At 45.3% G+C, this 23,466-nt stretch overlaps 2 protein-coding genes across 3 annotated transcripts in view; both read right to left on the bottom strand.

Moving 5' to 3' along the window:
* Nucleotides 1–239: 239 nt before the first annotated feature.
* Nucleotides 240–2,398, bottom strand: KLHL11 (kelch-like family member 11). The gene is made up of 2 exons (XM_009894438.1): nt 1,926–2,398; nt 240–1,836 (listed from the first exon to the last, which is right to left on the bottom strand). Exons 1-2 carry the CDS (start codon nt 2,396–2,398, stop codon nt 240–242), a joined length of 2,070 nt encoding a protein of 689 aa, XP_009892740.1.
* Nucleotides 2,399–3,851: 1,453 nt separating this feature from the next.
* The window catches only part of ACLY (ATP citrate lyase), a 21,932-nt gene continuing 2,317 nt past the window's right edge, over nt 3,852–23,466 (bottom strand). The window contains exons 3-28 of one of the 2 annotated variants that reach the window (XM_009894427.1): nt 22,241–22,303; nt 21,344–21,534; nt 20,315–20,394; nt 19,681–19,811; nt 17,765–17,883; nt 17,130–17,266; nt 16,683–16,744; nt 16,392–16,509; nt 16,079–16,233; nt 15,576–15,666; nt 14,393–14,422; nt 12,519–12,660; nt 10,476–10,644; nt 9,877–9,981; nt 9,428–9,624; nt 9,181–9,262; nt 8,701–8,811; nt 8,023–8,150; nt 7,767–7,860; nt 7,336–7,490; nt 6,418–6,568; nt 5,721–5,864; nt 5,392–5,505; nt 4,778–4,860; nt 4,450–4,526; nt 3,852–4,257 (exon numbers count right to left, since the gene is read on the bottom strand). In XM_009894427.1, the coding sequence (XP_009892729.1) occupies nt 4,163–4,257; nt 4,450–4,526; nt 4,778–4,860; nt 5,392–5,505; nt 5,721–5,864; nt 6,418–6,568; nt 7,336–7,490; nt 7,767–7,860; nt 8,023–8,150; nt 8,701–8,811; nt 9,181–9,262; nt 9,428–9,624; nt 9,877–9,981; nt 10,476–10,644; nt 12,519–12,660; nt 14,393–14,422; nt 15,576–15,666; nt 16,079–16,233; nt 16,392–16,509; nt 16,683–16,744; nt 17,130–17,266; nt 17,765–17,883; nt 19,681–19,811; nt 20,315–20,394; nt 21,344–21,534; nt 22,241–22,303 (3,024 nt within the window). In that variant the 3' untranslated portion in view covers nt 3,852–4,162. The remainder of the gene's footprint in view (nt 4,258–4,449; nt 4,527–4,777; nt 4,861–5,391; nt 5,506–5,720; nt 5,865–6,417; nt 6,569–7,335; nt 7,491–7,766; nt 7,861–8,022; nt 8,151–8,700; nt 8,812–9,180; nt 9,263–9,427; nt 9,625–9,876; nt 9,982–10,475; nt 10,645–12,518; nt 12,661–14,392; nt 14,423–15,575; nt 15,667–16,078; nt 16,234–16,391; nt 16,510–16,682; nt 16,745–17,129; nt 17,267–17,764; nt 17,884–19,680; nt 19,812–20,314; nt 20,395–21,343; nt 21,535–22,240; nt 22,304–23,466) is intronic. The other variant, XM_009894428.1, reaches the window with a different exon arrangement.

The raw sequence follows: 23,466 nt of genomic DNA, 5'->3' as shown, positions 1-23,466 counted from the left end.
CATTACAGGCTACAGTTTTCCCCTGGGCACCATTAAATAATATTGTTGGATTCACATAGCTTCTCAATTCCCATCCACGCTCAATTTCTGAGCTTCTCAATTTTCAATACATAAAAGATGCTGGTTTTACACACCAAATCCAATCAACACCCTCATGTCTTATAAAGACATATTAAGCCTAACAAAATGGTTTAGCACAGTATTTCCTAGATTCCTCAGGAGGAGTGATATCCCAGAAATTAGCACTCAATCTGTGACCGTGGCATTCTCCGTAAGCTCAGGGAGTGTCGGTGCATTTCCTGCATCTGCCTTTCCTGCATTTGCCTTATTCTATCTTTTTGCCACATCAAATTTTGTGGCATAGGGTATCTTTGTGTTCCCTGCAAGCACCTGAAGGGAATTCTCACATGGCAGGCTGTTGCTCTGCAGCGAGGCTGAGGCATAGGAGGCAAAAGCATCCAGCGCTTTCTCTCAGCACAGTAACGATAGGCCTCTTTCCTGTATTGCTTGTCAATATCATCACTGTTCTTCCACCCCCCAATGATAAAAACATCATCTTTATAATAACAAATAGCTGCTCCTTCAATACTAAGAACCTCTGGGGGTAAACTTTCCAGGATTTCATCGGACGCCCTGCCAGAGATCTTTACCTTAGCTTCCTCATTATCTATAGGGTAACTCTTGGGGCAGCACGATGCTGTATGGTAAAAGTTTGTGTTAGCGACAGACATCTGAAAAGAGCAATAATTATCAATGAGCGGCAGAGACTCCACATCCTGCCACTGCCTTGTTTCAGCATCGTATCTGATAATAACCGCCCTCAAGCCATCTTCGCTATCACTGTCAACTGGGGTACGAGCAGCAACATAAACAAACCGGTCTTCAACAGAAACAGCTTTGACATCACGAAGAATCTTTGGTGCTGACTCCAGGTTAAGCCATTTGTCTTGCTCAGGATTATAAATGGCTACATCTTTAAAGCCAGGACTGAAATTGCCATGTCCACCAATACTGTACAAGTTTCCTTTAACTTCAGTAAGGCCAAAAGAATGCTTTCTGGTTATTAGATTTGAGACTTGCTCCCAAATATTTCTGTTTGGATTGTACCTTTCTACAGTCTTGGCAAACCCTGGTTCCATGGAGCCAGCCACATAAACATAAGATTCTGTCACAGCAACAGCATGCCCATCAAGATGATTATGTATGTGCGGTAAGTTTACCCACCTATCTTCATCGATGAAATACCCTACGCACTCACTTAAGTAATCTCCTCCCTCCGACACACCACCAATCACCATAATGACGTCCATATTTTGTCCAAAACGTGGCAACGATGCTACTGGACAAGTGGAATGTTGTAGATTACCAGACTGCAAGTTCTCAGACCGCAAGGCATGACTCTCCACGGCTTCAGACACTAATTTAACACAGGCTTCGTTACTCGATACTAGCCTTTCTGATTTGACATGGCGAGTAAGGTAAGTGGGTTTCATCTGAGACAGTCTAAGCAGTTTAAAGAGATCTTCAAAGTACCTTTCTCTTTCCTCAGGTTTTTTCTGAACCCACTTCAAAACAGTCTCAAAGAGGATTTCTTCAGAGTCCACTGTGATCTCCGAGTCTGACAGCCAGCCTCTGATGAGGTGAAAGGGCAAAGTGTAAAACTCCTCATCTTGGATAACTTTGTGGAAGTTTCTCCTGATCATATCCTGAGCTTTGAGGGCCAGCTGATTCAAGGAATACATGTGGGCTAAGCTGTGCACCGCCACGCAGTTGGAGAGGTTGAGTTTCTTCTTCAGAAACTCTCCACAGAACTCTTTTAACCGGGTCAGCAGAAACCTGCAGAACAAACGAACAGGGGTGATGTTGCGGCCCGGTTGCCGGCGGCGCGGTCGCGGCCAACCCCCCCGGGGCCGGGCCCCGCTCACCTGTCGGCCATCTCCAGCACCTCGTGGACGTTGCCGGGGCTGACGCGGATGGTGCCGGTGTACATGAAGCCGATGACGGCCTCCACCGTGTCGGGGTCGGGGCCGCCCTCCGAGTTCCACTTCTGCAGCTCCACGCGGCCCGAGCGCGACTCCGCGAAGCCCCCCGAGAGCAGCGGCGTGAAGTCCTCGGTGGCGGCCGCCAGGACGGAGCGGTGCGCCCGGTACTCGCGGGCCGCCCCGGGCCGCCCCCCGCCGAAGGCCAGAGTGATGTCGCAGTAGAGGCCGTGGCGGCGCTGCTGCTTCTGCCGCCAGGCCAGGTCGGAGCAGTGCGCCGGGCACCCGAACTCCTCCGCCTCCGCCTCCCCATCCGCCCCGCCGCCGCGCGGGCCCCCGCCCTCCGCCTCCGCCGCCGGCGGGCCGGGCCCCGGCTGCGGCTGAGGGGAGGCCGCGGCCGCCGCCATCTTGTCCGACATGGCGGATTGCGGCTGGTGCGCCTGCGCGCGGGGCGCTGAGGCGCGAGTGCCGCGCGCCGCGCTGCCCCCTGGCGGGGAGATGGCGCCGCCGCCGCAGACAAAATGGCGGCCGGGGCGCTGAGGGGCGGCTGGGACAAGCGCGGCGCCTGGGCCGCCCCGTCCCCTCGGGCCGGGCCGCCGGCACCTGGGGAGCGGGGATGTGAGGGAGGGGAGTGTCCCCCCTCGCTCCCCAGTGAGCAGAGCGGGCGTCTGGGCCAGCACGGCGGCAGGGGCACCAGCCCCCCCGGCCCCAGCCTGCCCGCCTCAGGCCAAAGGCGGGCCAGGGCAGCCGGTTTCCGCTCCCCGCTGCCCGGCCACGGCGAAAAGCCCATCAGGAGGGCAGTGGTGGGCCTGGCCCACGCAGGGGTTGAAGCCCGGCCTGTGCGGGAGGCGACAGCTGGGTTGGTTTAGCCCCTGGCAGCAGTCCCTGTGATTTAGCACGAAGGCAGACTGTGAGCTGCAAGGGAATGGGATCGCTTCGCCAAACTGCGGAGGTACCACAGACCAGAAATAGATACAGTTTTATTCAGAGCCTTGAGCTATCCTTTTGATTCTTTTTCTCCTTAACATCAGTGTCTCAGGCAAGCCTGCAGGGAAGGGACTTCACATGAGGAATTCATTCACTCCAACTAAGGTACACTTTTTTTGTTGTTAACTAGAATGAAGTGATTCTTTCAACATTTACTATACAGATCCCTAGCTCTTGTATAATGCTATATCAGTAATCTATAATTGCTTTCCTTTTTCTTCTGCAATTTGCTAAATTTCATCTCAGTACACATTGAAGATGATAGGTAAATCTGTAATTTGCAGGGTTTTTTTTCTCCCCTCTCAAATCCACCAGAACACACACCATGAGTGGAATAACTGCTCTGAGGTTTAGTATTTTGTTCAACAACTGCTTCCCAGCTTGTCACACATTCCATTAGACACAGTTTGGGGACAACTCTTAGAAGCCAGAAGTGGGAAAAAAAATTAGTAGTGTATCATTTATTTGATTTAGATAACAATACACAGACAAGTAGGACACTGAAGTTATTACTGAGATTATTTTTGCATGTGCAGGAAACATGAGTGACATTCCATATACCAGCAATCCAATAGTAAATGAGAAGTTGTTTGCATAAATACAGACACTGGAATACATGTAGTTTCACAGTTTTAACAGCAGTATGTTACAACTTTACACTTTAAATTACTACATCAGCATTTGAGTAACATTGGTTATACATAAGCAGTGGTCCCACTATTCAGGATACAATCAGACTGAAGATGAGAACACATTAAAACTGAAACAACCAACAACAAAAAAAGCCCAAGTCATGGCTTATGGGAACAATGGGTACTCTCCCCTCTATCAGGAAAAGTTACAGCTTGTTACCAGACAAATGGATCTTCTGCAAGCTCAGTAAGACTGCACCTATGAACAAAACTCCCGTCCCAGAACCCTTAATCTTTTCTAGAAACAAAATGAAACAAGAGTAGAAAAAAAAATAAAAGGGTGAGAGAGTATTAAATACAGCAGGTAACATATGGAATATCACAAGTTTTGGTTTTTATTAGAGTAAGTTTCTATTCTTATAAAACAGTTGCTTTGCACAGTTTGACCAGGCAGCTCAATGTCTATGTACCAATGGCCTTTACACATCAAAGTCCCATTTGTGGCTGTCTCTGTGCAGGCTTCCGTCTCCATGAAGTAACATTCTGAGGCAATACTGCAGGTTCTCACATAGTCATGTGCTCTGGTAAAACATAGGATATGTCATCCCACGGGTGACGGTACAGACCTTGCTTCAATCTCTTCTGATCCAGATAGTGTCCTAAAACAAAAGCAGTTTAGGTTACAAAATTTCTGCTCCTGCTCCTAGTCTTACTTTGCCTTGAAACAACTTTAATGTCTGTATTCCTACAAATAGCATTTTAGACAGTCCCCAGAGGTTCACGTGTCTCATGTTCATGAAGGCAGGGCATCCCCTACCAGGAAGGAAGGGGCAGAAAGATGGCAGACTTACCAATGAATCCCATACTTCTGCCTAGTACAAAGATGCCATTAAGAGCTCCTATATCAATATATTCATCTGCTTCTTCCCTGCAAGAGAAAAGAAATTAAATAGTTCCTCACAGTGATCTATTTAAGGAACCAATCTTAGACAGGCCATGAGTCTGCTCTAGTGTCAGTAGCAACACCAAACTCATATGAAAGCTTCCTTCCCCCCAAGTCCAGGCTACATGTCCTTCACAAGGTCTTTTTGAAATCCTGGCCCCACATGAGCTGGCAATATGGGTCCCATCATTTTTACAGGACCACAACCTAAGAGAAAGAGCCCACTACCTACTTACCGTGTGAAAGAGCCACAATTCCTGAGTACGTCAACAAAGGCAACTCCAATAAAGCCATCTACATTCAAGATAAGATTTGGTTTCTGCAGGAAATGAAAACACACCCCAATAAAGATGTTAACAGCGACAAATTACATTCACCTGGCAACTTCCATGCTCAAGGGTAATTTGAGGGTTGCCCATAATTGTGGGCACACAAGCCTAGTGATAGAGAATGCTGTTCAGCAACGTGAGCAAGAGCCATGCTTAATGCAAATGATGGAAAAACAGCCCCAAACAATGGGCCTGCATTTGGTTCAAACCACAGAGATTATCTGCCACAGCACATCATGTGCGCTAGCTCTGCCTCAGATTTAAAGAATACAGCAGTTCCAGATATACTGTGGACACCACAGATAATGGGGTTTGGTTTGTTCAGCGTTTTCCCAGTGTCCAACAAATGTCCTCGGCCTTACCAAATTGTAGTTGTACTTGGCCCAAAGTCTACCATAGAAAAACAAATTCCCAGGAACAATTTATGAAGCACTGCAATTAAAATACAGTATTAACCCCATGTCACTTGTCCCCCAGTAAGAAAAAGTGCTCAAGAGGAGATAAATACTAGTGCATTTCACCTTGGAAGTTGTAATTTTTTCTACTTCAAGTGCATAGTCCAACAGAGGGGTGGCAGGGAAATGCTGCTTCACATAGTCTTTGAGAATCTGAACTCTCATGTCCGGGTTATTTATCTGCAAGTTAAGAACACAGCACAGTCACTGACATTGCCTCTTGCATAGGTACTTTCTGTAAGCTTCACTTTGTAGGTTTAGGATTTACAAGTCCTGAGAGTTTGGTTAATAGCTGCGTCTGAAAGCTGCTAATTTTCTTTCCTTTGTAGTTTATCTTCCCCATCCCTCTAAAAAAACACCCAAAGCTCCAGTTTGTACTAACACATTTCTCTTACCGATTTGACTCTGTGTCCAATGCCCATGATCAGTTTCCCTTCTTTCTTCATCTTATTCACAAACTCCATAGGGATAATCCCACTGTCAAAGGCTTTGCTGAACATTTTAGCTGCAGCATCCAGTGCTCCACCAAACCGGTCACCCTGGGTGCAATACACAAAGGGAATTATAGTAAAGGACTCCACAGTTAAGGTACAAAACAAGCTCAGGATTATCCTCTCCATCTGCTCTTCCTATCGATGTGGCATTCATGAAATTAAAGTCAGGCAGGCACTGGAGATAAAGCATCTGTTTATAACTCAACACAAATGATAATATGCAGCCAACACATTTCCACTGGAGACAGAATGTGGGGGGAAACGCAATCTATTTTATTCATATTTTCACTTGTCAGTGTTGGAAGAGACTAGGCAACCATATAGGGACAATGCTGACACCAATTTGGCCTCTACAAAATGTTTCTAGACTTAAACAAGACACATCAGCATAGTCTTGCTTGCCAGAAAAATGGACTAGGTTTAATACCTCGATGCCCTGGGCTTAAGAGTTTAATTAAACAGAAATTCAAACTGTGAGTGAACACACACAGCCTGTCTATCACTCTGCAGATATAATCTAAATCTTAAGTTAATAGTAGTAAAACCCGGACAGAGTAATGAATAGCAAAGCTAGATCTTCTGGAAATTAAGTACTTACAATAGTAAGAAGGCCTGAAGTGAGACTCGAGACAAGATCTTTTCCAGCTCTTGCACAGACAATGGTGTTGTGGGCTCCCGATACAGCAGGCCCGTGATCTGCTGTTACCATCAAACACATCTCAATGAACTGGCAGGCATACTTTGGTAACCTGCACAAGGAAGAGACTGCAGTCATTTACTGTGAAGAAAACTGAATAACGAGACACTTGGTGTTATACTGGACAGTGACTTTTGTTTTAGGTATACGCTTGGAAGAAGTAGGACAGAGAAAGGGAGCTGTACAGTCACAATACGCATCAGTGCATCCTAAACGTCCTTCTCGGAGATCAAAATTTTTATTCCGCTTCCACAGGAGCTGTTTAGCTCAGAGCTGAGGGCCGGTTTGGTAGGCTGAGTCTGCACACACTCAGTGACTGATCAGTGAGCTCTGTGGGTCCCTTTGAGGGGAGCCGTGAGGCTCTGCTACAGTTCTGTTCACCCTGTTCTGCTGAGCCAGAGATTGCAGCTAGCGCCAAGAGTGTCTCTCTAATGGAAGCATGAGCAGATGAAGGCTCTGCCATTCAGAAGGTTCCCTATAGGCTGCTTAGGAAGTGTTTGTGAATTCCCCAATCTCTCCAGAGTCGAGGTGACAATTACAATAAGCAAGTAGTCAGAGAATGTGAAACAGGCCTAAAATAGAGAAATTTCCTCAATGCACCAGTTTTTTTTGTGGAAAACTTCATCCCAAGACTAAAACATACTGTATGAAGCCTTGAAATGCTGATATGCTCTCAGGAGGGGATACAAAGATTGCATTTCCTATGAGTCTACATTCACAAAGGAATCCTAGAGTTACTTCTATGCTTAGAAGTCTATTAATAAACAAGAAAAACTGCAAGCCAAAGAATTCAGAAGCTTTCACAAAAAGCTGCCTCACCGCCTTTGAAACCAGAGCAGGCCCAGAACCCCTCCAATTCCCATCTCTTCTTTGAAGACCTCGGTGATTGGCATCCCAGCATATATCAGTTCCTGACCTCTCTCATCGCAGATGCTTGTCATAAAGGAAGCCGGTTTGCGGATCAGACCCAGCTCCTGAAATCGCAGCATAAAGATGGGATTTTAAAGACTCCACAGTAGAAGCAAGGGGCAGTAGGAAGCAGAGTGGTCAAACAACAATGCCTTAAGCTTGCCCTCAGAGTGGCTTCCACAGCTGAGAACCAGCATAGCCAGTGAGCTCGTAGATAACACTATAAAGTGTGACATAAAACCCCAAGGGAACACCATTATCACCGTAACCATTCAGAATCACAGCAAACATCCTGTCTGGTTTCTAAGGAACCAAAAAGCAGGTAAAATGGCACAGCTCACCCTTGCCCAGGAGTAATCCATTGGCACAGTTGGAGGAGGCACTTCCTCAGCTGGTTCAATCACTCTTTTGGCCACAAGATCCTGGTAGACAGACCTAGGAAGAGAATCCATTTATTAAGTCCTTTTAAGAGATACACGTGAAAAACAGAATGAATAGAAGTTCCTTTCCTTAAGCAGGAATATGTTCCTTTATCAGGCTAGAGTCAGTGCCCTAACAGGTTTTGTCCCCTACTGAAGGTGCCCTGATATGACTTACTGAATGACCTCTCCCAGCTCATCAAAACTCCGTGGAACAAACACACCGGCTTCCTTCAAGGCTTGATTCTTTGCAACAGCGGTTTCAGAAGCCTGGTTGGCACAAGCTCCTGCATGGCCAAACTGCACCTACAGACGAGAGGAGAGATAGCAGTAAGGAATACAACTTGTTACCTGCAGAGAGTAAAACAGAATAAAGAACTGACTAGGAAACTGGTGACAGAGGAATACCAGTGACTGCACATCTGCCTTCTTACTTGGGCTAACAGAACTCTTGGTTGCAACTGCAGGTAGTACTGCAATACACAGGGCATTTGCTGATCTGGAATGTCTCCAGGTTCTTCCATTGACATTCTGCCTCCCTAAATTCCCCCACTCTCCAGAGCTGCTTAACACACATCATCCCCATTCCCACTCCAAAAGCAGGTGACTCTTAGAATCTGTTGCATTCCCCGGAATCTTTGGGCTCCCTTTATAAGGAGGCAGAATCCCTTAGAAATCTCCAGTGGCAGACTACAGAAGCACAAAAGGCTTATGCCATTAAGTGATATTTATTAACTTCTGCATGTTACATTGCTACTGACAATTCTGGAAGCTTTAGGCACAGAGGACGAAGTTGCATTTTTCCTGTCATGGACATATACTTATTTCATGCATTTATCCCCTTTTTTGCACATACCTCTGAAGAGAACATGGTGGCACAAGTACCAATGCACCAGCACACCACTGGTTTGGTGATACGACCTTCTTTAATACCCCTGCAGATCTTATACTCTTCTGTGCCTCCAATCTGCAGAAAGAAAGAGTGCTGAGCTGGTTCAAAACTTCTCACTTTTGTAGAAATCAGCTCTGAGACGCACAGGGAAGCATTACTTGGATTTTTTTTTCCCCTACCTTTTCATTGAGTAACAGCTGAAGTCTCAGAACAAAGCCTCCTTTCTTTTTTTTTTGTTAAGGTAGGGGAGACTATGCTTATCTGTGGAATACACTCTTTTTTTTTTTTTGTTAAAGCAGCATGAAATAAGAATTCAGACATTCAATAATAGTATGAATAGCTGACATCTGTAGCTGTTATTTAGAATCCTTGCAGCCAGGTCAGATAATCCCAAAACAAAGCACTTGGGTATTTCTCAGATAGGAGTGAACTGGTCTCACTCACCTCTCCAAGTACTACAATCATTTTCACTCCTGGAGTATCCTGATAACGCAAGACATGATCCATAAAAGTGGAACCAGGATATCTGGGTAGAATACAGGGAAAATGGTAGAAGTTGAATTAGTTCCATAAACTCTTCTGAAAGAAGAAAAATTAACAGCCGACCTGCCAGTCTTCCTCCAAATTACTAAAAATTCTTCTGTTGACTAACTTCAAAACACATGTCTTTGTTGAAGATGCAGACTCCTACCTGTCTCCTCCAATGGCCACTCCTTCATAGACCCCATCAGTGGTTCGGGAAATTATGTTGTTGAGCTCATTGGACATTCCTCCAGACCGTGAAACATAAGCCACGCTGCCAGGACGGTACAGTTTTGATGCTAAGATATTATCCAGCATGCCTCCTGTGTTGCCTATTTTAAAGCAACCTGGTTTGATCCCACCAACCTACAATAAAATTAGAGAAAGATGTAACGCCCTTTGAAGTGTACATGAAACTTAGGAACATTTCTGTAAGGTGGTCATGTCAGTATTCATATAAACCATGGAAGATAGTAACATGACCTTAAAGTTAGAAACTAACGTATGCTTTACATGACTAAAGACAAAACAGCCTGTAGGATATACTTTATCCTTCAGAGAAAACTGATCTGAAGATTAAGAGACAGAGAAGAGGGGAAAAAGGTCACCAGTTCTTACAGTTGCAGGCCCAATTATAGTAACTCCTTTTTTATCGGCTGCCTTGATCAGTTTGCGTGTCAGTGCCTCTGGAATTCCCTCGGCAATAATAGCAATGGTGCGGATCTGCATCAAGATAAAAGCAAACCATTAGTACCCCTCAGTGTTTCCCCCCTAACAAACTCTGCAGGACAGAGAAGGCCAACAGCTGCTCAGAGGGCACGATCTGCCTCTGGGAGGTCATGCTGTGCACCATACAGGAAGGCCCAGTGCATGGATCCACAGTCTACTCTGATCTTCGCAGCAGTCTCAATGCACTGCTCAGAATTTTTTGTCCCCCTTGCACATTAGAACAGCCCTGTATTTTAAGCAACCCAAAGTAATCACTCCTTACAAAGAGGGGCCAAGTTCCTCTTACACAAATTGCAAGTCCAGCATTAGAATTTGCTATGCAACTCCAGCATCCTCCTTCGAGACTAAGGATTTAGAATTGAGGTATTTATCCACTAAGTTGGGAGATCAAGCCAATTTGCTAATGCCATCATGGTTTAAGAAACACTGGTACCCTGCTGACAAGATCTTCCTTCTGATCTTGGGCTTCTTCTAGATCCTTTGCTCACCTGTGGATAATTCATGGTTTCAACAGTGCTGTCATAAGCAGAACGCAGAGATGCGAAGTTGATGAGAACATCCACCTCTGGGTGCTTCCTCATGGCATCTGACATGTTCTTGTAGACTGGGATCAGGATTTCTTTGTGGCCCCAATAGAACTTCTGCCTGTGGTCACCACTGTGGAGGACAAGATGAAAGAGCCCTGACTATTAAGGCTACTGGAAAGACAAAGGGATACAGTGCATGCAGATAGAGGAGTTTACAAACCCCAGTTCTCAGACACCAAGACTGACTGTGAGACTCACTAGCAAGTGAGCGTACATGGGGAGGGACCATACTAACAGCAGAAGGTTCTTCAGAGTATAGAACAGAGCAGCATATGGAAGGAGACGGGCTAATGGGGACAGAGGCATCCAGCAAGATGAATAAGCTCTCCCACAGTGAAGTTACCAGAGCCTCAATTCTACTCCAAGCTGGAAGACAGAATGAGGCACAGAAAGAGTAATGAATGAGATGCATGCAAAGCTGCATTACTGGGCTGGAACAAATACCAGACTGGGGGAAACAGGAAACCAGTATCTGTGGTGAACAGCCAGGACAGCAATGTGAGGGGCAGTCAACTTTCTAATCCTGCTATAGTGAGACTCTACCCACCCTGCCCCACACACGCTGAAGGAGAAGGACCTGGGAAAGTTTCACTGTAGGTGGTGTGTTTAACATATGGTAGATACTCCAACTGGAACTTCACTGAAGTTTACACTGTTCAGTCATTTGAGAGTCTAGAGATACTGGCTGTGTTCCCATACAGGTACATTTGTAACAGAACATTCCAGGTTTTGCCAGCCTGGCTTCCTCCAAAAGGTCAAGCAGAATCAGATAGTTATAGGTAACTTAAACTTTTAATCCCTATTGCTTTTTCTTCATCGAACAACTGTGACACTGCAAGGGGCTACCACTCATCATAGATGTGACTACGCCTGCACTCAGTTTTAGTGCCCTGAGGTTTGCACTTGCTGAGAAGGTATTACAGAGCTGCAATTATCATCAGAGCTGCAGACTAACAGCACAAGGTACTTAATTGTCAAGAGGCAAAATTCTCTGCAGGACAGAGTTTGATTAGACATCAGCTATCCTGGATGTCTGTAAATACCACAGAAATGAAACAAGCCTCCTACCTTTGTATGGGCTCCCATCTCGCTATCTCAGCAGCAGGCCAGACAGCCACTCCTTTCCTTCTTGCTACTTGCCCTGTTTGACAGGGAGACCCCCCCACATGCTCATGAGGTACAATAACAAAACAGTTTATGCACAGCTGTGCTCTGAACGTTCCTCCTGAGGGCAATCTGAAACACCCAACAGCCTCTCTCATCCCCGTTAGCTGTCAGGATAAGGTAAGAGAGGGAGAATACCACAAGAGAACTCTATCCCACTGAAGGATCCGCACACTTCCTGCCCGCTAAGAAAAAACTCCAGCTATAGGAAAGAGCATGAACAAGACGAACAGGATTTTATTTTTTTGAAATTTTGTTTGGCTACATGACAGACAGACTGCTTTAGTCCATTAGCAGAGCTGCTCTGATTCTGGGTAATATTTGGAGGTGAAAATTCCAGCTGCTGCAGGCACAAATCAAGATGTCTCAGACAAGCATGCAGCAAACAGCAGGTGAGTGGAAGAAACCTTACATAGCCTTACTGCCTCTGCTGAGCTAGTGGGCTGTTAAAAAGAGCCCAACTAGTCATGTGTTCCTTACTTCCCAAGTGAAGGAACAGAATTTGGACACCCTTTGAAATGTCATGAAGTGGGACTTAAATTACATGGCTAACATTAAGCTGTTTCAACGGAGCAGCCCAAAATCAATGGTTGAGGGAAACAGAAAGCACTCTGCAAAGCCAACCTGATGGTGGAAGGGAGCATAGAAGGTGTTAAAGCAGAGATGTAGACTAGGGCAGAGCTACACTAAAGAACAGCAGGGACTGGAAGAAGAGGAAGCTAACAGAAAAATTTGAGGGAAGCAGTCAGAAAAATAATGCTGTCAACACAGGCTACTTACGTGAATGGATAAACCATGGCAGCTACTGAAGGTTCATCCCGGGAGCAAATATAATCAAAGTCCAGCATTCCTTGCACAGCCCGTGTCTGCATCCCCCAAATGATAGCTTTGGTGTGACGGCTGAACAGAGTTGTAGCTTTACCTGCTCAGAGAGAGGGGAAAGAAACAAAAACACATTCAAAATGCACATCTGTGTAAGACAAAAGCTCCAACTTTGCCAAATGTCTGCTGAAAGTCTCCCAGACCAGCATATTGCCCTCCCTCCAAACTGAGCCCAACAGGTGAACTGCAGGATGTAGTAGCCACACTGTCCAAACTAAGGAAGAAACTGTAGATGAAGCAGCACCCCCCTTCCCAGGATTCTGAACACAATAGCCAGGTTTTGGGTTTCACTAAATGAGCAAGTGCTTAACCATGGGGTGGGGAGCTGATGTAGGAGGGGAAAGACAAGTGAAGACTGCTTCTTCTCACATGGGCCATTCCAGATAGTTTTCCACATGTCCCTCCCAGATAGTTTTATTCTGCAAAGCTGAAGAGGAAGGGAACTTTGAAATTTATTTGTGTGTTGCCTACAGTCTGGGAGAACCACAGGAGGTTTGCTTCCTATGTTTGTCGGGGCACCACAGTAGGATGATAGGAAATCAAAAGAAAAGCAGGAAATGGAGGGGACAAAGAAAGCAAGTTAGCTCTACATACTCAGCTTTTGTTTTCAATTTTTTTTGATGACCAGAATCCAACACAAACCTGACGGCTCCAAGAATGTATATATGGCCCAAAACTTGGCTTCAGGGGACAGAGTCACAGGAAAGACAACACTTCAGATAGCGAGGATGGACTCTTTACTTAAAGTATATTTACACCACTTGTCACAGCAAAACATTGAGTTCCTCCCTGACTCCATGCAGAGTTCATTTTAAAACTCTTCAGAACTGATCCAACTGCCGATGCCAACTCGATCTACCACTAATTCCTTTTTGGCTTTGAAACAAAGGTAAACAGCATTAGGGATTAAACAGGATACTGTTCTTCTAGCTTTAACAAGAAATCAGTCACTGTGCGCCAACCCTACATGTTCACAATTTAGATGCACTGCCACATGATTTGTTATTAGGAAACTGCCTACCCTGAAAAATTCCATTTATCTTGGAGATGCCTGCAAGGAGGTAATATTAGCATGCACAGAAACAGGAAAATGCAGGCCCAGAAACGTGATGCTATTTGTCTGAGACCACACAAGGAAGAATCCGAGTTCCCTTTCTACTGTCCCTCAACTTAGGATACAGGAGATAGCTTCAAACTCTAATTTGACCCTGATTCAGCAGTTTATTCTCCAGCACAGAGCTCAAGAGAGTGCTTAAAGTTGCCATAACTTCACTGAGCACAAGCTTTAATGGTTTGCTGAACTGATAAGGCAACAAAAACATTTAGTTCATTCGGTGACTTTTCCGTGCCCTTCAAGGCTCATAAGCAGGGCACCTGCGCTATTTTCTTTCCCTTTGAAGCAAAATGCCAGTTATTAGGCATGGTTTCGATTCCTTCTTTTTGAAAGCAAAGAGAACAGAGCTTTTCACAGTATGCCTAGGCCGGTTTTTCTCTGGAAAAATTGTGGGGGAGAAGGAAAGAAAAATGGAAGTCTGATTGAGACCTGTCCCTCTCTCCCCCAGAAATAGTAAGTTTTTGTGCAAGAGAGTATGTGATCTGCACTTGAAAAAACAGATGAAAAGTTCATGTGGTGATAGCTAAATATGCTGGGTGGGAGGGAAGGACCAGACAACACTGCAAACTTTTGGAGAGAAAAAACAGCAACGAAACCAAGAACTAAAAGTCAGCTGCCAGCAAGGCCAGGCACACTCAGCTAGTCACACATGTCCTACCTGAACCAGGTCTTGAAGCTGGGATTGAATCTGTTAAAGAGAGAATCACTCATGCAACAATATGACAGTTGGCTGCTGCCATCCCAACAGCAGGGCACCTGTGGTGGGGTGCTCCAGCTTCCCTCCTCCCCACAGCACTCAGGCCTTTTGGGTTTTGCTTTTGTTAAAAAACAAGTGGACTGGAGCACTCTCCACTCTACTGCCTCTCCAAATATCTGGATATCAAATTTTGCATTTTGCTGTCTAGGTACTTTTTGCTTATCCCAGCACAAACACATTTCAGGTTCAGGTGGCAGTTCCTTGCACTGCAAGCTCCATGGCGTGCACGTTTTCAATGTCCTTTGGAAGCACTGCTCATGCAAAATTCTATGCGTAATGATTAGGAGAGCAGTAGTGGGTTTTGTGATGCATTTCACTGAAGTTGAATCTGTATCTCGCTGTCATCTCGTCATACTGTTGTAAATGAGACCAGTAGCTCCTCACATTGAAGGGAGGAGGACCAGGACATTATCACATTCCGTCCCTGCCCAATTCTGCTCTTGTTTTATCCCATACAACATGCTCTTACCCAATAAGGTTTCCAACAAATACGAGCAAAAGGCTGCTAAAGCTCTTGCATATCACCATGCTAAAGAAGCTTCCTACAGACTTCAGTAAAAAAAACCCAACAACCAGAATCTAAAACAAGATTAAAAAAAACCCAACAAAAACACATGAAACACCACACAGTAACCTCTGACCCTAAGTGTGAGGAGTATGTTGCAACTGCTGAACTGACTGACAGTAGAATGTTCATCCAGGAAGCTGCAGCATATATCAAGAAGGACTCTGAATACCTACAGCGTTCCAGCAGCACCCCATGGGAACAACCCCCAGGTACTTAACTGGAAAGCAGGCCTCAGTTCAGCAACCATTCTACCGCTGGCCTTCTCTAAAGGGACGTGGGAAAGCTGGAGTTCACTGAGCTGTTCCCTTCAAAAGAACATCCCAGATCAAGGCAACTCTGACTCACCTTGTTTGAGCTAATAGCACAAGTGACAACATTCTAAAAGCACTTAACTAAATTCAGAACTAAGACAGGTACCACAAAATTGCTTCCCTTTATACCCAGAAAGTCCACTCCACATTCTGTCTTTTGGAGCAAAACAAATCTGATAGCAATCATTTCCAATGCTGGACTTACCAAGCGGTGCTGTTGGTTTTGCCTTCTTGGCTGGAGCAATATCATCTGTTTTAGACTCTGAGAAGGAAGCTGTTCTGCTTGGTGCTGGAGTCTGAAAGATTCAAAAGCCAAGTCAGTAAGAGTCAGTGTGCCAGATAAGGCCTGGAGCATTTAGGAGGAGATAGCCACTTCGGCTATGCTAGTCTACAAAGATGACCAAAGAAAGTTAATTTTGAGATAGAACCATTTCAGTCAAGTGAGGGAAAACTCCTAAATGACCAAGTTCTCAGTAGATGCAAGAGTCACATTGTTTGTTTTGAGGGATCAGATTTTCTGCACGAGTGAGGTGGACGTTGGGAGGGCCCCTCCTGACAAACCATGCAGGCACAGTCACTTTTGTTTTCCTAGAGCTTTCACGAGTACAGTGGTGGCCAAGATCTATTTTTGACCTATGCAGACAGGGGAAGCTGCCTTCAGGAGGCTCCTCACAAGCGTTCCCCTTTCATGGAGGGGAAGGGACTCACCGAAGGGCTGCCACTGGCGTTGAGGAGAAAGTTGGCAGTGTGCGCTGCAGCAGGCGGTTGGTTGGGGATAGGCCGATGGCCGAGCGCCATGCCCACAATTGCTGTCATGTGAGTCTCCGTGCCAAAGACATGGATGGGGATCCCAGTGGTCTTCCCTGTGTACGCATACAAGAACAGTCAGCCTTGGGCGGGGAGGAAGGAACAAGCTGACCTTCTGCCAAAGCAAAGCATTTAACCTTGAAAAAGCTCAGCAGAAAGCAGGTGGAAGGAAGAAGATGCAAGAACAAAACTTAAGAAAATGGTTGGTCCTTACCAACTTCCCCCATGACACGTAATCCTTCCTGGTAGTTCGGGCCTCCTCTTCGCACAAAGATCCTCACCTCGTGCTCCTTCAGAGGGCCTTGGTAATCCTTAATTGCTCTCACAATGCCCTAGAAGAAACACACAGGGAAGGTGAGCGGGGCAGCCCCACATTTACCCTGTCCCATCATCTCAGGAACTCCTGGAAGAGATGCACCGTCAGCCTCAGCACAACACTGAACTGGAGAGAACAGCTTGGGGTTGACGACTGTGGGCATTTGCTGATACTTCAAGAGTCACTTACTTTAAAAGTGGCTGCTACATTGGTGAAGTTCGCAATGCTGCCTCCAATGATCAGGATTTTACCTGAAGGAAGAAACACGCATAAATAAAACTGTTATAAGAACACAGTGTACTGTAAGCTCATGAAGTAGTTTAGGACATAAAGCAGAACAGTGCTGCAGTTCAGACTAGCCAGTAGTTTGCAGTAAGTTGTGTTTAGCAGAGCCTGGAAGATAAGAGCTTTGTATGAAGCAAGAATTTTTCTGATAAGAATCTCTCGAACCACATTTGCTCCTGTCTCTGAAGCAAGAGCTGACAGAAATCCATCACTATTGCATATGGAAGGCAGCAGTACATCGAAAGCTCTGCCAGGCAGGTCGAAGCACAGTAACAGTCCAGATTTGTTCATTTTTCCCCCCACATGCAGCTTCATAGCTGAGCAGCTTTGAAACTGCAGCAGCTGCCTTACCTTCCGGGTGCTTCTCTCGTGTCATGAGGGAGAGAATAGTCTTAGCATAGTCATAGGTCTGTTGTTCACTTGGGGCTCCAGAGTATTCCCCATAGTTAGCCAGTTCATTCACACCCCCCAGGTCACAAATGGTGTCACTGTTATAAAAAACAAATCCAAACATTATTTAAGAGATTAGTTATAATTTTTTGATCACTATAAATGTCTTAATAAAGCATCCCAAATTCCTGTGGAAGTGGGACTTGTACCAGAGAGATCATGCTGTCTGCTGAAAACAAAGCTGCTCTCCTCTCAGCGCCAGTCATGATTAATCTTGTTATACTTCCCAGATATGATGGGAACTCAGTGACTACCACAGCAACGATGTTACCATAAACACCTTTCCGACAGCTTGTTCCTTTCCAAGTCAAAAAGAAACCATATCTCAACCTCCCAGAATTAAATTATCTCTAAGGGACACTACGTTCCACATCTTGGAAAGAAACCTGTGCAGCATCTTCATTCTGAAGAGGTCTCAAGCAGTCACGGCACAGGAAAGATCGCTTTAGAGGAGTTTCCTTTCCAGAGGCTGCATCAATCATTTTCTTAAAGCACTGTAAATCCGCTCCCCTCTCTGAAAACCTTGTTCCAGTTACCTGTAAACCACAGAGGCACCACCACCAGCCACCATGGTCCAGATCCTGCCTTTGGGGTTGAGAATAGTAAGTTTCAGGCTGGCTCCGCTCTTTGCGTCCAGATCAGCAATGTAGGCTTCCTGCAGACAAAGCAGCACACAAGTTAAACTTTCTTCTGCATCCTCCTTTTCCAAACCAGAGGGTTTGTAGTGCTGGGCCCATTGGGATGTGCAGAGCTCCCACATCTCCTCTCAACTGCAGTTAAGGAGACAGCAGAGCTACAGACACCATTTTTGTAAGGGGCAGAGAACCAGCTTCATCTCTCAGGGGCCAGGACTGATTCATGTTACGTGTTCTCCAAGACAGACCACTGAAATTAGACCATATATAGACAGCATGTGCCATTCTCTGTAACAATTCCAAGGAGATCAACCTGAGCTCAAGTTTTGATTCTTGCTTGGAAAAAAAAAAATCATAGCCAAAGAATACACCGTCTTTATAAAGTCTGCTGGCTCGTCTCTTGCTTGTCCCAAGTGATTGCTGTAAATAAATTTGATGTTACTTCATATGTAGAGTGCAGATCCAGGAGCAGATTTTTCCTGTTTGCACATGAAAAACTTTGGCAATGCAGACGACTGTTGGTTGTGTTTCACTAAGCTGTACTACACTGAACACTGGTCTTTCCCTCCGCTGCTCAGCCAGCCCTGGGAAGCTCCCGAGTTTCATGGTTCCACATGCAACAGTCACAGAATCAAATGCCCTTGAACTGAAGTCTTGTTCTGACCTTGTCTGGAGACTGAGACAAGAAGTTTAAAAATCAACACACCCATGGCTACACACTCTCTTGCTGTGCTGCAGCCAAGAACGTAATCACGGAGAGAGCTGTAATTTGGCTCAACATGGTGTTCCTGTATCACAGTGTGCTTGCCTGTTGAGAAGCACTTCATTGGGAGTTCATTAAAATTCTCAGCAAACGCATTGCCGTAATAACCTTCAGAGTGACTTGCAGAGGGATGATTCAGAGACAAAAACTGAACTAATCCTTTTAAGAGCAAATTGAGTTAAGTGTTGGCATCCAGCAAGCTAGATGGAGAGAAATAGCTAAATGGATTTCCTGGCCATGTTACAAAAACCTTCCCCAATTGAAGCATAATTATTAAAATGAAAAAGTCAGGACATAAGTCCTTTTGGAGACAGCAGAACAGTCACCTGAAATAAGTAACAGCACAATGAAGGGGAGAACTCTACTTCAAAAGTTTTCAAAGCTGCTGTATGAAGTAGTGTTTACGCAACCAGCAGTACAAACCCAGGGAATTCTGAGAGGAAACAGGGATTTGTAACTTGAATGCAAACAGTTTGCCTGCAGGCCTTATCTTGGTCATCACTTTTCAGGAAAACAGGTGTATGAACATCTTAACTTTTCACTTTGAAATTTCAGAGATGACAATTATTTTCTCTGGATTCATACTTGCAGGCAGGTTTTGCACACAACTGATACTTTGCTCTCAGAAACTGTAACTGAAACACTGAGGGAGCATCAGCTGCCATGAGGCTGTCAATAACCAGCGCTCCAACAAAAAATAAAGATACTGACAGGCAAGGCATATAAGGAAGACTACACAAGTGCAGAGTTTTGGCACATAGCTGAATGAAGTTAAATATAAAGACTCCGTTTTAAAAAGTAAATTCTGAATTAAAGAACTGAAACGACATCCAAGCGAAGAGGGAATGCAATTGTAATTCAGAGCTCAGTGAGGAGAGTCCTAGTACTACAGCAACCTGCACAAGCTCTTATCATGGATGGCAGTGTCAAGGTGAAACACAGCGACAAAACCCAGAGTAGAGGAAAACCTCAAGGACATACAAGGACAAGAAATGAGGAATTCATCTTGTAGCCCACCATAGAGGGATTTGGGGCAGAGGGGGTTGTTACTTGCCTCTGGGTAAGCTTCCCTGCCAAAGGGAGGGGGGAACTCCACATCCCCCCATTTCACTTTGCAGATGTAGTCAGCAGTCGCATCAATCTTTGCAGCCAAATCAAGGATGTAGACACCATCATTATGCACAACTACATTTGAAAAAAAACAGAGTTAGCTCTGTACAAAGACACATGTTACAGATTTACTTATAAAATTTGATACCATACAGAGATCATCACAAAAGCTGGGTCACCTTTGTTCTCCTTCCTCCCCATCGGTCAGTTAGTTGTATGTAGCAAACCCAGCAAGTTCCTTTAAGAATTAACTTGTGACCATGGTCAAGGAGCAGGCCCTGACTCAGGTGCTGTTTTGTTCTGATTCAACAGAGCAATTTTTATATTCTTTAGTTCTGACTTAACATCCCTTTCAATGGAATTTTTCATTCCCAACAGGAAATTAGGTAACAGAACACCTGTAAGCAGTCCTCATTTTTGATTCATTCAAGTAATAGCTCCAGGACACATCATAGTCACTTTTGTACTTCCTTTGCATATGCCACCTGGAATTGTTGCAAACTACATAAACCAGAGAAGGATAAAGTACCCATTTTAGTGTTTTAGAACAGAAAATCCTGCTCCCAAAAATCTGTTACCTATTGGATTGATCTCAAGGTACGTGAAATATAGATCTTCATAAAAGTTGAAGAGGCCACAGATGAAGCTAGCCAAGATGCTGTAAAAAAATTTAACACAAGTTCATTAAAGCAACCAAATATAAAGCACAGCCTGCTCTGCTTCATTTTTATTAGTGGCTATCTACAGATCTACTCTGTATCAATTTCTGTCACTCTCATTCATCTTCTCTGGAAGAGGCCTAGGTGATGGCTCAAGGAAAGGAAGACCTTGATGACTCATCTTAATTACACTCCACCAAACTGCTGAGAACATAGTTGCTCACAACTGTCATATAGATGTTCAGTCAGTTTAATCTCACCGAGAGACAGACATACATCATTGTCTCTCACTGTCGGATATGCATCTTTGTCACAACTAAGCTCCGATAGCTGGGATGGGGAAGAAGACTGCAGTAAACTGTATTAGCGACAGGCTTCTTCAGCCTTTCAGTGCTGAACAGTGCCATCAGTGATTATGTTATGTTTGGAAAAATCATGACTCATTAAGATAACGAGCTACAGGCATCTAATTAAAGGAGAGGCAGAAGCAGCTTTGAGATCTACAGATAAACCTGCAGTAAAGGTAGGAATAGCAGCAGAATACCATCTTGTACTCTCCTTCACTCTGGCCTAGTCTATTTCTGAGTTAGCAGTCAGATTCACATCTTATCACCACTTCTGCTAAATAAAAGAAACTCTTCTATGCTGGCACGAAGGATCAAAATTCAATGCATGTCTCAAACATCTCAGAGGTCAAGACTTCAGTAGACTGAGAAGTGCTCCTGTCAAGTGAAGGCTCAAAGCACTATGAACACTTATTTTGAGTTTTATAAGAGGCTCAGAAAAGGTCAAAGAACTTGGATTTAGGATGCGTGGCATATTCTTAAGAGCAAGAAGGGCAGGAGAGCAAGCTTTAGGGTGAAACAGAATGAAGGGATGTTGTACTGAAATAAAGCAGAGGAGCTTCTAGGTGGCTGGCCGTGCCCAGAACTGAGCATCTGTACTTACTCCTTTTTATTTGCCGGTGCATGCTTTAGAAGATGTTTCTTTACATCCGATTCACTGAGCTTTTCATCCACTGCCACAAGCAACTTCTGAGCTTTGGCATCAACATCTCCCACATCCACACCCCCTTCGTGGTGGAAGAGTACGTAGTCTCCCTCACGGGCAGCGTATATGCACACATAGAACTCTTCCTCCTGCACCACAGACCCAGGCACAAGCATTAGCAAGTCACACCCAGGGAAGACCTTGAAGAAGAGGCTCTTGTGCCAAGGAAGGGAAAATTCAGCACACTGCTAAGCTTTCCAAGAAGCAGCAGCACTGGAGCGGCCCAGACAACCCCTAGGTTGTACAGGCTGTGCTGGCCTGGGAGGGAGAGCGGCAGGGCCCAGAGGGCATCATCCCAGTGAATTGTGCCAGGGACAACACTTTCCATTTCTGGAGAAAACTGCTCCTTTCTTACACAACAGAAGTGTAAACGAGGGTCCTTTCTCATGTGTACCAAAAAAAGCACTTACATCATAAGGTAATTATACCCTTCCCGCAAACCATGGTGGAGTACAAATATTTCACCAGCACAAATTGAGGTATTTCACATCTACAGTTTGTTATCCACACTCAGGAGTACCAGATTCAAGGAGCAGTGAGCTGCCTTTTCCCAGCCAACTTGGTCCCTCTCAGGTGATCTGTGCCAGCCGAATAACAGCAACCAACATGGTTATTAAGAGCTCTGTGCATGGGCTAATGCTGTGCCTGCACACAGCTCCGACCACATGCATTGACATCGTCTCTTAACAGCACACTCCCAAATTCTGGTTTCTCCACTATATCAATCCATCTAAGCTGCATGCATGTCAAAAGAGGTTTAAAAGCACTTATTAATGCTTTATTTGGTATACTAACCTGTTTGTGAGGGACGAAGGGTTCAATCAGAAAATTCTTTAGGATTCCCTTAGCATTAGCAATCTGTAGGCAGAAAACAAGACAAACACCAATAAACACTTGTCCAATATCCACATTTGTAACAGCATAAGGCAAGCTTTGAGAATTAGTCAACACTGCTCTAAAATCACTTCCTCCCAAGCACCTCTCCGCTATGTTCCCTGGGGAACCATACTCCTCCAGCACAGCATCAAGCGCTGTCACAGCTGGACACACTGCTGTACCACTCCAGGATATCTGAACTTCATAGGTTACAGGAGTCAGCCATCTGTCCTGTTAGGAAAGGGGAAGGTGACTATCAGAATTGCACCAGAATGGCTGCTCTTCGTCTCCTGTCCAAGAGAGAGCACCTTTACAGAGCACTGCTTAGTGCAGTGTGAAATGGCGATGCTTGAGCTGCTTCTCAGCACTTCGAAAAAAATCAGAAGTGAGGGAACTCCCAAGCTAGACAGTGAACAGCAGGAGCACTCGCCCTGGAAGTGGTGTCAGTGGGCATGGAAGAGTAAGAGAACCCTTTAGTCGCTTCCTACAGGGACAGGCAGCTACAGCAAGGTGCCAGAACTGTCCCGTGTAGGCACTTTCCTGCTATCCAAAACCCAAGTTTCCTGGCTCAAAGGACACTCCCACACAGGCCATGGGAGATATCCCCGGCTCCTGAGGACACTGCTTCAGGAGCAAACATCATGGGTCGCAAGTCCTTGACATGGTCCTTCCTTTAGCACATGTATTGTGCTAAAGAAGAGATTTCAACATCCATCGTTTTCCTGATGGGCAGGCACACAAGATGCAGTTGCCTGCTGTTTCATAATGGCCTTCAGGCAAACCTCGCTGGCTTGGCTGCACAGCTGGGCGCTGGAGCCAGCAGCAAGTCAATCACAGCAGGGCCAAGGCATCAGTTTCCTTGAGGCAGCAGAACTCTATCAGCTCCTGCAACACGGCAGCTGGGATGGCAGGCGTTCTTTATCATTGGCATTGTGGTGTCATTCCCAGGAGAATAAATATTACAAGCCAGCACTGAGTTAAAATAAGGACTTGAAGTAACACTCAGTTGTCAGCCAAAACACACTGGCTGGCTACAATAAGAGGACAATTTTACGACAGCTTTTAAACTTGGTTAAATCTGCCTTGGGTATTAAAGTGAAGCAGCTATGCCAACTAGACACAGCATCTGAGCTATCAACTGCTGA

The sequence above is a fragment of the Charadrius vociferus genome, unplaced genomic scaffold (assembly GCF_000708025.1).
Source record: "Charadrius vociferus isolate BGI_N301 unplaced genomic scaffold, ASM70802v2 scaffold1551, whole genome shotgun sequence".
Taxonomy (NCBI): Eukaryota; Metazoa; Chordata; class Aves; order Charadriiformes; family Charadriidae; genus Charadrius; species Charadrius vociferus.
This window is presented reverse-complemented; position numbering and strand designations above follow the sequence as displayed.

Coding starts and splice junctions, on each gene's coding strand:
- KLHL11 (XM_009894438.1), bottom strand. CDS start 2,398: ATGTCGGACAAGATGGCGGCGGCCGCGGCCTCCCCTCAGCCGCAGCCG. Junction 1,837..1,925: donor GTGCTGGAGATGGCCGACAG/GTGAGCGGGGCC, acceptor TTTGTTCTGCAG/GTTTCTGCTGACCCGGTTAA.